At 36.1% G+C, this 12,500-nt stretch overlaps 1 protein-coding gene across 1 annotated transcript in view; it reads right to left on the bottom strand.

The window, feature by feature from the left end:
- The window catches only part of LOC136838639 (glutamate receptor 1-like), a 527,409-nt gene that overhangs the window by 133,512 nt on the left and 381,397 nt on the right, over positions 1-12,500 (bottom strand). The window contains exons 5-6 of the mRNA XM_067103948.1: positions 9,894-10,026; positions 4,217-4,337 (exon numbers count right to left, since the gene is read on the bottom strand). Of these exons, the coding sequence (XP_066960049.1) occupies positions 4,217-4,337; positions 9,894-10,026 (254 nt within the window). The remainder of the gene's footprint in view (positions 1-4,216; positions 4,338-9,893; positions 10,027-12,500) is intronic.

The raw sequence follows: 12,500 nt of genomic DNA, 5'->3' as shown, positions 1-12,500 counted from the left end.
GTTTATCAATAATGAATGATTGGTAAGAGAGTTCTACGGTGCGAAGAGGATCATGGACTAAAGGTTGATGAAAAGGTGTACAATTCTTTGGTTTTAGAATAAAGTGGAGAATGTGACCGGAAATTTGCTGCCTACTTAGGGAGAAGAGGCATTTTTAAAAAATTACTTTAATAGCCAAGAAACATCTGAGTGCATAGGATATAGCTGAGAGGGGCACAATTACAATTTTAAAAGAAGGGGTGGAGAGGTCTATTGCAGGCTTAGTGTATACATACATGTATCAGTTATGTACCCATCCTCTTAGCAGTGTGGCTATGTGTGTTAACCATCTGGTTCTCAGCAAGACTGAAGAATGAGGTTGCTCGCCGGTTTACCCTCCATTCTAGTTGAAACCCACAATAGTCAGCAAACTAGAAAGTAGTTATTTTACTGCGCATGTCAACTGGCTCATTGGATTTTTCAGGAAAGAGGTGATAATTTCTTCCCGTGGCATCCATCTCGTGGTCTTTTGCTTGTGATGCGAGGTCGAAAAGAATAAGTCACATGGATCTTAAATTTTAATATATATATATATTTATAATATATATATATATATATATATATATATATATATATATATATATATATATATATATATATATATATATATATATATATATAGGTATATATATGTTGTTGGTGCGTGTATTATTGCATCATTCTGTATCCTGTTGTGTGAGTTACACTGTATATGTAAAGTTCCTTTTAAATTGTTTCGTAAAGTGCTAATCTCAAACCGTTTCTAGGTTTTTTTCTTTCGGAATATTTTATTGGCAGAGGTTTGTTTAAATTTTTGCTGCAAAAATATTAAGTAACTTTAACCTAAAAGCCTTTGTCCTTATTTTGCTGTGTTGACTAATCATTTGATAATTAAATTTTTTTCTAAGAAGAACATATCCTGATAAAACTAGAAGTTGCTTCACTTGTGTCTCCTGCATCACTATCCAGTAATGTTTTTTTCATGATTAGTCGGGATAAGAGCATTTTGGCATGCTTGATATGTTTATATATAAGTTGTTATGTATCGCAGAGACTTGCAAATTGTAATCTTAATGAAGTCTCTTACAAGTGAGCCTCTCCTTAACCAAGTTTATCTTTTGCCTACTTTTTGGCTAAGTACGGCTACGATGAATTTTCGGAGCAGCTTATTGCGTTGTCTCCAGCCAGAAACAAGGTATGCCTTTTATTTAAGTGGGTGTCGCAGCTTCAGCATTGCTATGTTAAGTAAAAAACCTTTCCACTTCAGTAATGTTGTTAGAGTAGAGTTTTTTTTTTATTAAACTGTTCAACACAGAGGACCATATCGAAAGGTTAGATTTTTAGTAAATATTTTTTACACGAAAAGACAATTTTGGTATGTACGAAATTGGGTTTGGTTACTTTGTTTTATTGTTTAAAGATTTTCTGATTTGCTAAATTCGTACTCAGATCAGAATCTTCGCTCTTGATTCTCGGGAATACAGTTGCCTTTGATCCTCGAGTGAGACCGTGAAAATAAAAGTAGAAATTAGGATGGATGGGAAGGAGGCCGAAGAATATAAAGAACAGAAATGTAAGATGTGAAAGAGAGAGGAAAAGGACTCAGGATTTTGGGTGCAATTCTCTTTGGGATTTGAGTGCAGATATCAGAAGCCCCAAAGTTGTGTGGTAGATGCAGGTTCCGGCTTGTTACGGACTCAAGTTCACCCGAGGGGAAAATGCAAATAATCGTTCTAGGAAAAGGGGGCGCACTTTCCTTCTCCCCTTGTTTGAGGATAACGGCCAATATCCTCTTTCCCCGAGACTGTCTTCGGAGCGCAGTGAGGCCGGTGGGAAAGTCTGATATATTGTTCAGAATTGGTATTCCCTTAGGTATGCGATTATCAAAGGCTCGGAATTACAGCATCAAAGGGCCTTGTAAGAAGAGTCATGCATACCTGATATGCCTTGTCCTGGCTGTCATGGAAAAGTCGATGCTGTGCAAAGATTTACGGAAACGCTTAAGCATTTTTAAGTGGCTTACTCTACTTTATTTGTAACACCCCTCCTCCTTGTATTGAAAGTGGTTGCATGCATGAGGGAGGTGGGAAAGGCAATTTATTACCTATTTATTGGGTGTTTTTTTTCTTCGTCTCCGTAGGTTCCATAGAGATTTTAATAATACTAATATTGTTTAGACCAACTTCCATAGAATAGAATGAATGTATGTGGAAAAACGAAAGAACAGAGGAATTAGGCGAGTAATAAGACGATGCATTAAATAATTAATGAGGAGATAAAGCTAACGTTTAGTAACCAGTACTTCCATCAGTCAAACAAAATAATTGTGTGATTTTTCTGGATACCGAGTGCCGCGAATTTTCAGGTAGTACTGTATTATTTACTTTAATGATTGAAATTGTTTTTAATACATGGGCGTCACATAAATATCATCACTTTTCGTTAAATTAATGTTTTTTTAACGGAAAAGTAATTGAATAACCTGTGATCTATTTGGTTTCATGTCCTCATCGGAGAGGTCATGGGATTCTGGAGATGAAGTTTCCAAGCTTTGAGGGCAAGGAAAATATGGAAAAACTGTTGACTCTGACAACAGTTTTTCAGCTATCACGGTATGAAATTATAACCTTTTGATTTTGCAAGCTCTCTTGTCGAGAAATAAGATGCATCTGCCACTCATTGGGTTTTCACCTTGACTGTAGTAAATACAGTTGATTAAGGAAGTTTTTTTGTACTATTAGGGAATCACTGATACAGATCTTGTCTCATGATAGACCGTCATTTTCTTCTGTCAAAATTTTCAGCAACTTTTACAAGTCAAATCAAGTCAGATTTTTACTTTAGATGAAGCCAAACCCTTCTCTCAAAGTGAAAAGTTCACTCCCTTGGAATTTCTCGTTTTGCTCAGTTCTTCCTTTTTTATTTGATTTTTGCTAAGGAGTAGCCAGTGACACGGCACGAGCAACTAATGCTCTTTTCTGACCTAGGCCATAAGAAAACAAGAAAAGTTAAGGGTTAATGAAGTTTAAAGAAAAAGGAAGCGACAGACCTACTTCTGAATGGAAAAGGTCAGAGTCAGAATAATAACAATAGCGGGGAGAAAATTCCAAGGCATGTCGGTAGAAGGAAAGAATAATTAATTGAACCGTGCAACTCTTAAAGTACCAATGAATGATGCTAATGCGGTCTGCCGAAGGGGCAGTAAGCTTGGTAGGCTTCGTGCATTTTTATGATAATATACTGAAAAAAAGTTTTACATGAGAAGGGTCTTTCACCCTCATGGATTTGTCAGCTACTTGGCAGTATAGATATATCTAGTGAGCCTCTCACCATAAGTAAGAAATCCTTTGCCCCCGACATAATATTTTATGATTTGAAAAACCCAAGAGTCTTTGCTTTGTTTCTCAAAGACCAGCAAGGGGTCTAGTTTGGACTTTTAGTTCTCTGCTGTATAATTTTTTGGGAAATGTGGTTCCTCTTTTTTATAATTATTTTTCACTGGTTGTTGATTCTTATATACACTTCCGTCATGGAAAAATGTCCTGCTGTACCTAATTTCATCCTAAAATGGGGTGACTATTATAGTTGTTGACACTTCATCGTATTAGTTTAAGTTCTAATTTACATAAACTTAAAGAAAGCGTGTAACACACGCCCAAACATTTGAATCTAGGTTTTCGTTTTTCAGATCATCCGTATGATTACAGTAAGCCAGCGGCAATTGTGACCCTCCCTTTGTGCATCAGTTTTATTTGTCAACCTCTCTTTGGGATTCTAAAGACACTTTTATCTCCATTCTTGATATATCCAAGGCTTAATCATGACCGGTATTATCTATTAATAGGCTTTGCTTTTCAGTTTACGCTGAGCTCTTCATAAAACCATTTGTGCCTGTTTTTTTTTTCCTTTTTGTACAACGGCTGTTATCTCTTGAGTCCACATCATCTAATATCGCATGCATCTTTTATTGTCATGCATTAAGCAAGTATTGAATCAAAGATTTAAAAATTATTGACAACAGAAAAAATATTTTGATGTACATACTTTGAAGTGTTATTAGCAACGGTAAAAAGAAAATGATTAATAAATATTGCAGTTACGAAGAAAGTATCATAATACTACATATCAAGTGCGAGAAAGAACCACATTGATGTAAAAGATGTATTTTTCTCTTTCTTTTTTCTTCTTTTTCACTCACCAGTCCAGAGAGAAGATAATGGTAGTTCCGGCGACCCATTCTCAAATCTCTGACATGGCCGATGATAAGGTTTTTGGCCATTTCTGTTCCACAGTCTAGCACGACGTATTTATGGGACCATCTGCAAAACAGAAATTTTGTTTGTTTATATCTAATTTAATCAGTTATCAACGCCTTATTTCTGTATATTTAATCTGCGTGTGTGGAATGTTTTATTAAAGTCTACTTTTATTTGTTCGAAAACATTGTTACCATTTTTATTATTATTGTTTGTATGATTCAAGTGAAAATACTACGATCGTTACGTGAAATTTTGTGCAACTACAAATAATAAAGTATCCAAAGTTTTATGATTTCCAAGATCTGATGTCAAACAGACTGAAAGAACAATGCAACTTTAAAAAAAAAGAAAACAAAGGCGCTCATTTGCTTTGGGTATTAGTTTGTTGTAGATGTTAGAAAAAAGACAAAATGGCTTTGTTACTACTACTACTACTACTACTACTACTACTACTACTACTACTACTACTACTAATAATAAAATAATCATATTTAAATATGCAAACGTGGAATAATAGTTTTAAATATTTTGTATTTCTATATTCGACTAACAGCAAATCTTTTGCCCAGAAAACACAGAGGCTTTGTTTTAATAGTCAGAGATCAGGTACCACTGATACGCCTATTCCATCCAACTCTTTTCAGAATTTCCGAACGTTGGCTGGGATATCAAGGAATTGAAACATCTGCAGAATTTGATTTGCAATTCCCTCCCTCTTTATTTCCTTTTAATTTTATATGTTTGTGTTTGTGCCCCCTCACGTTTTTCCCATTCAGACACGCTATTATGCAGTATTAGCATAGTAAATGAATACAAAGTCTTTTGTTGCAACTGTTCATAATATTGCTGAACATTTATTTTACAAGTGTTCTATTGTTTTGTTTTGTGTAGGTGTTATATGCTGAGGTTACGGTATGTACATGCTTTAGCGTAGGCAAACGAAAAAGTTTGTTCTTTAATAAATTGTATTTTTGCATGTAAAAGGCAGGAGTGTTAGGCAGTGGTAGAGGAGCATTGTAATAATATATTCACTTCTTTTTGTCGACATATACCTGCAGTACTTTATGAACAATATGTAAATGAATTCAATAGGAATATTTTGTCACCTGGGCAGATTTATATAAATTTTCCAAAAATATTTGGTATTCCGTAGCGTCGGAACATAAATATGACGTATAGGTTTCTTTCTTTAGGGCAAATGGTGGAAGGAATATTTTATATTAGATGATAATCTCTTAGGGAAATAGTCTGTGAAAAATGATATTTCGAGGTTGAAATTCAAGAATTTCGGCGTGGAGGGCTTTACAAGCGATATGCAGAGGAAATATTTAAATTCATACTGCGCTCGTTTGATTGCAAGGAGAGCGTATTCAACATGCCGTATTGCGATCGCGATCCTATATTTTTGGGGAAGATATTACCCAATCATTTTGCATGGACCGCACGGGATCGGGTTCATTAAGATATGCCATAATTTCCCAGATTTGGTAAAACTCAGTTTATTCTGGACGTTAGCCACAAAAAGAAAAAAAAATTAGAGCATCGTAATAGATGTGTATCCTGGTATTCAGTCAGCAGTATTGATCAAAAGTCATTTATTGGTTTCAGCAGTATATATTTCCCCCAATAGAGTATGATTACTTTTAGTGAAAATGACTTTAGCACACTCACGTATGAAGATTTGCTGTGAAAGCTGTCCACTCCTGGCACAGCCCCTTTCTGAGGGGAGAAAGGTATATGGCCTGAAAAATTATATATGCATTTGTGCCGTACTTTAAAAAGGGTGAATTCATACTTCGCATTATGACATATATATTTTTTTGATGCATGGAACGTGGATAGACTGCACCACATAAGAAACTCATAGGTATTTGCTTCGTCTTCTTATGCCCATAGCAAACATTACATTCATGGGGAATCGACAGAACTACATTAGCTCCCAGTAGGCGTTAAGCATAGCTTAACTTAGGTAAGCATAGGTTAGGCTAAGGTAACCTAGGTTAACAACTTAAGCTAACCTACACTTCCTCAATTGAGCTAATTTTCATTATCCAAGGACCCAGGCTATACAAACCCATTTTAGCATAGGCTATACTAGAATAACCTAGGGTAACCTAAGAAACCTCAACTTGTTAACATTTGTTAGCCTGTGTTATGCTAACCTAGAGTTCGTGTACCCTATGTAGCATAGTTGACCATAACATATGGTAACCTAGGTTATCCTACTTCAGAATGACATTGATTAGCAAGTTGTACAAAATATTTTTCCAGTCTTTAAGCCATTTCACTTAATAGGGGTCGTCTCCATAAAAAAAAAACATTAATTCATAGTGTAAATGGTCAATTATGGATGACCCCAAGTGCCAAAGATGCTACAAAGTTAGCCACTTTATAAACATTCACTAGCAGCACCTCAGACTCCAAGTACACATTGTGGCATTCAGCACTATCTTGTATGCTCATTTGTGCTCCTTTTACATTAAATTCTAATGCTTCTTTCTGATCATGTATCTTGCACTCTTTAGGTCTTCCTCTCATGATTCCTCCCAACAGTTCCAAATTATACACATTCCTTCAACCTCAATTCTTTCTATAAATCCAGACCATCTCGGAACAATATGATCCATGCTTTGACGCAAACTTTATTACCACTTCTATAAGTATCTATATTTATCACTTTCATTTCTTTTCCTGCCGTGTATACTTCATAAATAGTACATCTAAACAGCTTCAACCTTTATTTTCTTTTACATACAACATCCCCACATCTTTTCTAAAAAGAATTGGTTCACCTATGCATTAATATAATCACGCCTTTGTTTCCATATACAGTCCAACTTTCTTTCCATTTTTTTCACACTGTGCAATTTCCTTGTTAGACCTATTTTTTTTTTTTTTTTGACCCACCTCTTTTCCCATACTAGCATCAACCTTGTACTTCTCCCAAATACCTCTATAAATCATAGACGACCTTTTTCCATCATCCATATTAACTTTCATTGTTCCATCTTTCATATTGTCTTTGCTTTATCATCTTAGTTCCCCTTTACCACCATAACATTCTCTTGCTCATACTTACGTAATCTCATCGCTCTCCACGTGCAAATGCCTTCATCTCCTTTTGTTTGTTTCTGCGTTATTTTTTCACTTTCCTGAATCAGTGCTATTTCCTCTGGAAACATCAATCATTCTGCAATGTATTCAAAACTCATTTTCTTGTTCTTCAGTTTGCACCTTTTCCGACATCACTTCGATTCATCACTAGACATAGAATTTCCATAGAGACAATGCAACTTCCATTCAGAGCCGCTTTTACATCAGACCAGTCAATCTTCCATTTATATATTTTAAAACACGCTTCACAGTCATCACTCTAACTTTTAAATGCTCTCTGCAGATAAGAACATCCTCTAATTGCTCTCTTCAGTTGTAGTTTAAGGTTTTTATAGGCTTATTCATGCCGCATACAGCATTTTCACTTGGATAAAATCTTTCTTTTCTCCTCCATCAATCCTTCTTTCCTCTGTTTTACTTTCTCAATCGAAATCGTTCTATTCACCCTTGCCAAGTCTACTTTCTTCATTTTCCATTTTTGTCAAGTTCTGGCAGTTAGGAGAGTACTTTGTCTCTTGACCCCTTGCCATGTTCTCTCTTTGTGGTGTGTTTAGTCAGTCAAAGGGCCCGTTGTGTGCAGGCAGATACTGAAAACTCTGCTACCAGGGACTTGTTTAGGTCCTCATATATGATCCCCTTGCTTTGTGACGTCGGGGAACTAGGGATCCAGGATCACTTTGAGGATGTAATTCACCTTTCTAGAGAAATTGTGGCATTTGGCAACCAAATTTTATCTCTGCTCTCTGTAATGAGATAGATGGTTTAAGTCAGTGAGGATTGGGGCAGGCAGAGGTTTATGTTGTTTGTGTTTGCTACTTCATCTGTGGACATCATGTAGTAGTTTGCAGTAGGCATGGCTGTAGTTAGTCTGTTGGTCACCAGAGGATTATGTAAGAACCATTCTAGGGCCTACTATGGTATTGTTGCCACATTTAGTCCATTGGTGCCTTTTGTTTTCTCGATAGGCATGGCTTAGTTAGGCCGCTAATCAGATGTGAAAACCATATGTAGTCTACCAGGATGACTGTGTGCCCTCAAGAGAGAGTGAGCCAGAACTAAAGTGTTGTAGTTCGACCACCAATGACTCTTTAGTTGGTGCAACACGGCTTTATTTAATTTGTTAGTTGCCAGGGGCTTGCCTTCCTTGTCTACCAGGTTGCTCCAAGAGGCCATCAGTGTATGGTCAGTTGATTTATTCTCGGCATTGATACACCACACGGGTGGAAAAGTAATTATAGGTAAGTTGGTTGTGTGCATGAGTGAGTCCCATTGTCAGGTGATGCCCATGACTTAAAAGAACGTGACTGCAAGCTGTTTTGTGATTGACTGCTGAACGTGGCGCTTAAACCTGGGTTTGGCTGCGAAACTCGTTGCTTACGCCATATTTCAAATAGAAATAAAAGCAAAATAATTCACGTCTTTTATAAAGTTTGTAATTTTGAGATTTCAAATGGCTAAAAAACTTGGTTTGCAGCCGCATACCCTCTATTAATGTAGCAGTTACGTGAGAGGAAATAAGATTATTTTTGTTAGCATATGTCTGTTTTTACCAATTCGTTATCTATTTTGTTGCTTTCGCATGTTATGTCTGAGTGAAATTAAGCAGGAATTTAATGCAACTGAACGCAAAAGTAAGGTTAATTATGTAGTTTTTGTAACACTCCCTCTATTTCATTATGTTCATTATGTGTTCTTTATTAAGGTAAGGAGCAAATGGTATGTTCCAGTGTTGTCTTCGTCCCTAGATGGTTATTCTTTTTGAGTGAAAGAATGTCTTAACTGAATTGGGAGAAATTTATAGTCCAGGTATATGTATTATATATGTATATTACTTGGTATTATATTGCACTTTAACATGCAGTTTAAATCATACCAGTGTAAATATCGAGGAAAGCAAATCATTGAAGAAAGCTGGTCTATTATTAACCTCGGGAAGACCCTCGCTCGCCAACTTTATATTTTGTCATTTCCATTTACTTCTACTGCATCTCAAAGTTTAGATATATAATGTTAGTAATTTTTACAACTTATTGTGCAGTTTTGTATTTTTAAGGGGAGAGGACATTAGATTCACTGCTGGTGAATTCCAACTTTTCTTTCAGACTGAAACGACATTCGAAAATGGATTTTGCCTCGATTATACATTGTCCTTTCATGATTACCACATTTCAAATAAGAATTTGGCCATAAAATGGATGAAACGGATGTTTGTTCCTTTCTTTTCTATTATAGACACACTTCTGCATTATTCCACAATATTTAAAATTGGGACATGGGTTCATGCCTTTGAGGTATTGCAGGTTTAGCAGTTCCTGATTTTCTTTAAATATTTTTAATGCATCCATGTTCTTTTTATTTGTGGTTGTGTTATGAGTTCTCGTGTTCATTTATGTATGTAATTTTAAGATCTTAAATTTTCTCCCATGTTCTGCAATTTCTATTGGCAACCAAAACACAAGAATTGTCACGACCACGTTATATTTGCACATCATCAATCCTTACCTGTTGTTTTTCTCCAGCGTGTTAAGAAACGCTAAGGCATCTTCAGCTGAAGATACCCTTTGTACCACCCTGATTTCAAAGCTGGCTCTGGATGGTCTGATGGCCTGAAATATCTCTTGAAGTCGGAGCAATCCTGAAAAACAAAATGAACAGTTTAAGAAAATATCAGCAATATTTGGTAAATATAATAATTAAAGCTGTGTATTTTAAAATCTCTAACATTTTATATAATTAGGAAATACAAATATAATCATTCGTTTTCATTTTTTTAGTTGGTATTGAGCCTCATGACAACTTTTTCTGCATGGAAAACTGGCTCAGATTAAACAAAGTAATCATGCAAAAAGAAAGATTACCAATGCATTTTTGTTAGCAGAACTGATTTCTAAACAGAATAAAATTTTCAGATTCAAAATTTCAAAATTAAGGCCTTGAATTAAGCCATATGTTCTGTTTATGCAGTTATCGGTTATTTTTATAAAATCATTTAAATAATGGCACAAGGAAGGTATTAATTCAATGTGTTTCAATGTCTGCTAAGTCTTTTTGATATAAGATATTTCACAATCAGTAGGTCACTTTGAACCTTGAGACACTGTTTATAGGGTATGTAATAGTATTCACTTCTAACACTGGAAACATCAAAATTAAATATGTTTAATTGTTTAAAGGTAGGAATCTAATGGAATGAAAATCTTTTCCTGTAAGTAATTAGCCAATTGCTTTTGCTAAAACTCCTACTGATATTTTTAAAAGCATCTAGGCAGGCAATTATTGGCTTTAAGGAGTCCAAAGGCAATTCATACGCAGGATGCCTTGAATTCAATGATTTATTGTTGAGATTTGACACAGCTGTGGACAGAAAAGTGGTATCTTAAACCACTTGGTTTTGGTGATGCCAGGAAAACACAAGTACGTGGTCGAGAGGGTGTTCCATGATCGCCTGTCATACTAGCTAAATCGGGTGTGGCAGTGGAACAAGAACATCACAGCCCTCTTCCCCCTCAAATGCAAAGAAAATATAAGTACATGTGAGGAATGACATGTGCTTCTACACCATTTGGGTAGTTTTACAATGTCTATACATGTTGTAATGTACCAAGACATATGTGAAGTAATAATAATGACAGCATTATGTACATAACTTTGCCATTGTGCATAGATACATATGGCAATAAATGATAGAGATGAAGAATAGAAAATTAAACAAAAATAGTAGAGCGGAAATGGTAGGAAAAAAAAAGTGCAAATGGTGACACAAGCAACAGATTTGGCATGAGAACTCTTATTATCCCCATAAATGAAAATCAACCTCTGGCCACCTCAATATATGGCTATTTCCAGGATGGCTGATACTTCCAAAATGGCCGCAAATTTGCTCTATATTTTAAGTATTTCCATTCCATAAGCCTGCAAAAATTGCATACTGTCCATATAATGATTGTGAATTCATATTTTGGTATTTTTGACTGTCATAAAGAGATAACTGAACCCACAATATGGCAACAATTTTTTAGCAAGTGCAGCTGCAGAGAGCTGTGCAGCTAAGTCCAGGGTTGTAGCACTTTCACCTGCCATGGCATTCCTTCTTACATCCACACTGATTCAGTTCTTGGCAAGTTTCTGCTACTGTTACCATCCCCAGTGTCTTGGACTGGGCATTGCTGAATGGCATACTAAAGACCTGCTTGAAAGGCAGCTCTCTTGCAATGCTTTCTAAGAGCAATCCTGGGGGTATGCAATCACAAGCTATTTACTTCCTTGCAAAGGGATCAAGTCTAGTCCCATTTATATCTCTGTATGAACTGCTTCTGTCATACATTAATACCACAAACTCTTCAATGTGCAAATCTTCTACTTGCTTGTTGAACTTGATGTGTGACAGACCTGTTCACCTTTCCAGGAAAGGCAGACACTGTCACATGCAATAAATGCATGAAAGAAAAGAAGTGCTGAAGGTTTTGGTCCCATGGCTGCTGCAATTTCATGAATAGGTATCCAACTCATGACTTTTCCTCATCTAAATTTAATTGTTAGTGTGTCCAAACCAATTTTTTCCATACTACATACAGCTAAAACAACGTCATTGTCTGAACTACACATGATTGCACTTCAGATGTCTTTGCAGCATATGCGGCATGCAAAAAGATTCTAGTGTCTGCTTCTATATGAGTGCATCCTTGTAGGTCTGCAGCGTCCTGTTCAGGTTTGCCACAAAGTGCGTCATCCCCTTTGGTGATGATAATGCATGTTTATCATCTACTTGAGAGGAAACGATTATGTCTGCCAGATATGCAGATAGTTCAGGTTTGTTCTTGTCATTCCTGAGAGAGTTGGCCCAATTGCTGGAAATTTTGCAGTGTTGATCACTCTGTACCTCATTTTTTTCTTGTTTGTCTTCTGATACTGTCTGCCCTATATACATCAAATACAGTGTGTGCTTGTTTGTATTTCTGTATGTGCTTCTGTACCTTGAACAGGAATTCATCTTTTGCATAAAACTCAAATTTAGACACCTTTGTTGGTCTCAGAACATTTACACGTGCTGAACCATCCATTATGATAACATCAGTGGCAGGTTCTTTGTCATGGATGTCTAATGCCTGC

This window comes from Macrobrachium rosenbergii, chromosome 5 (genome assembly GCF_040412425.1).
Source record: "Macrobrachium rosenbergii isolate ZJJX-2024 chromosome 5, ASM4041242v1, whole genome shotgun sequence".
NCBI lineage: Eukaryota > Metazoa > Arthropoda > Malacostraca > Decapoda > Palaemonidae > Macrobrachium > Macrobrachium rosenbergii.
This window is presented reverse-complemented; position numbering and strand designations above follow the sequence as displayed.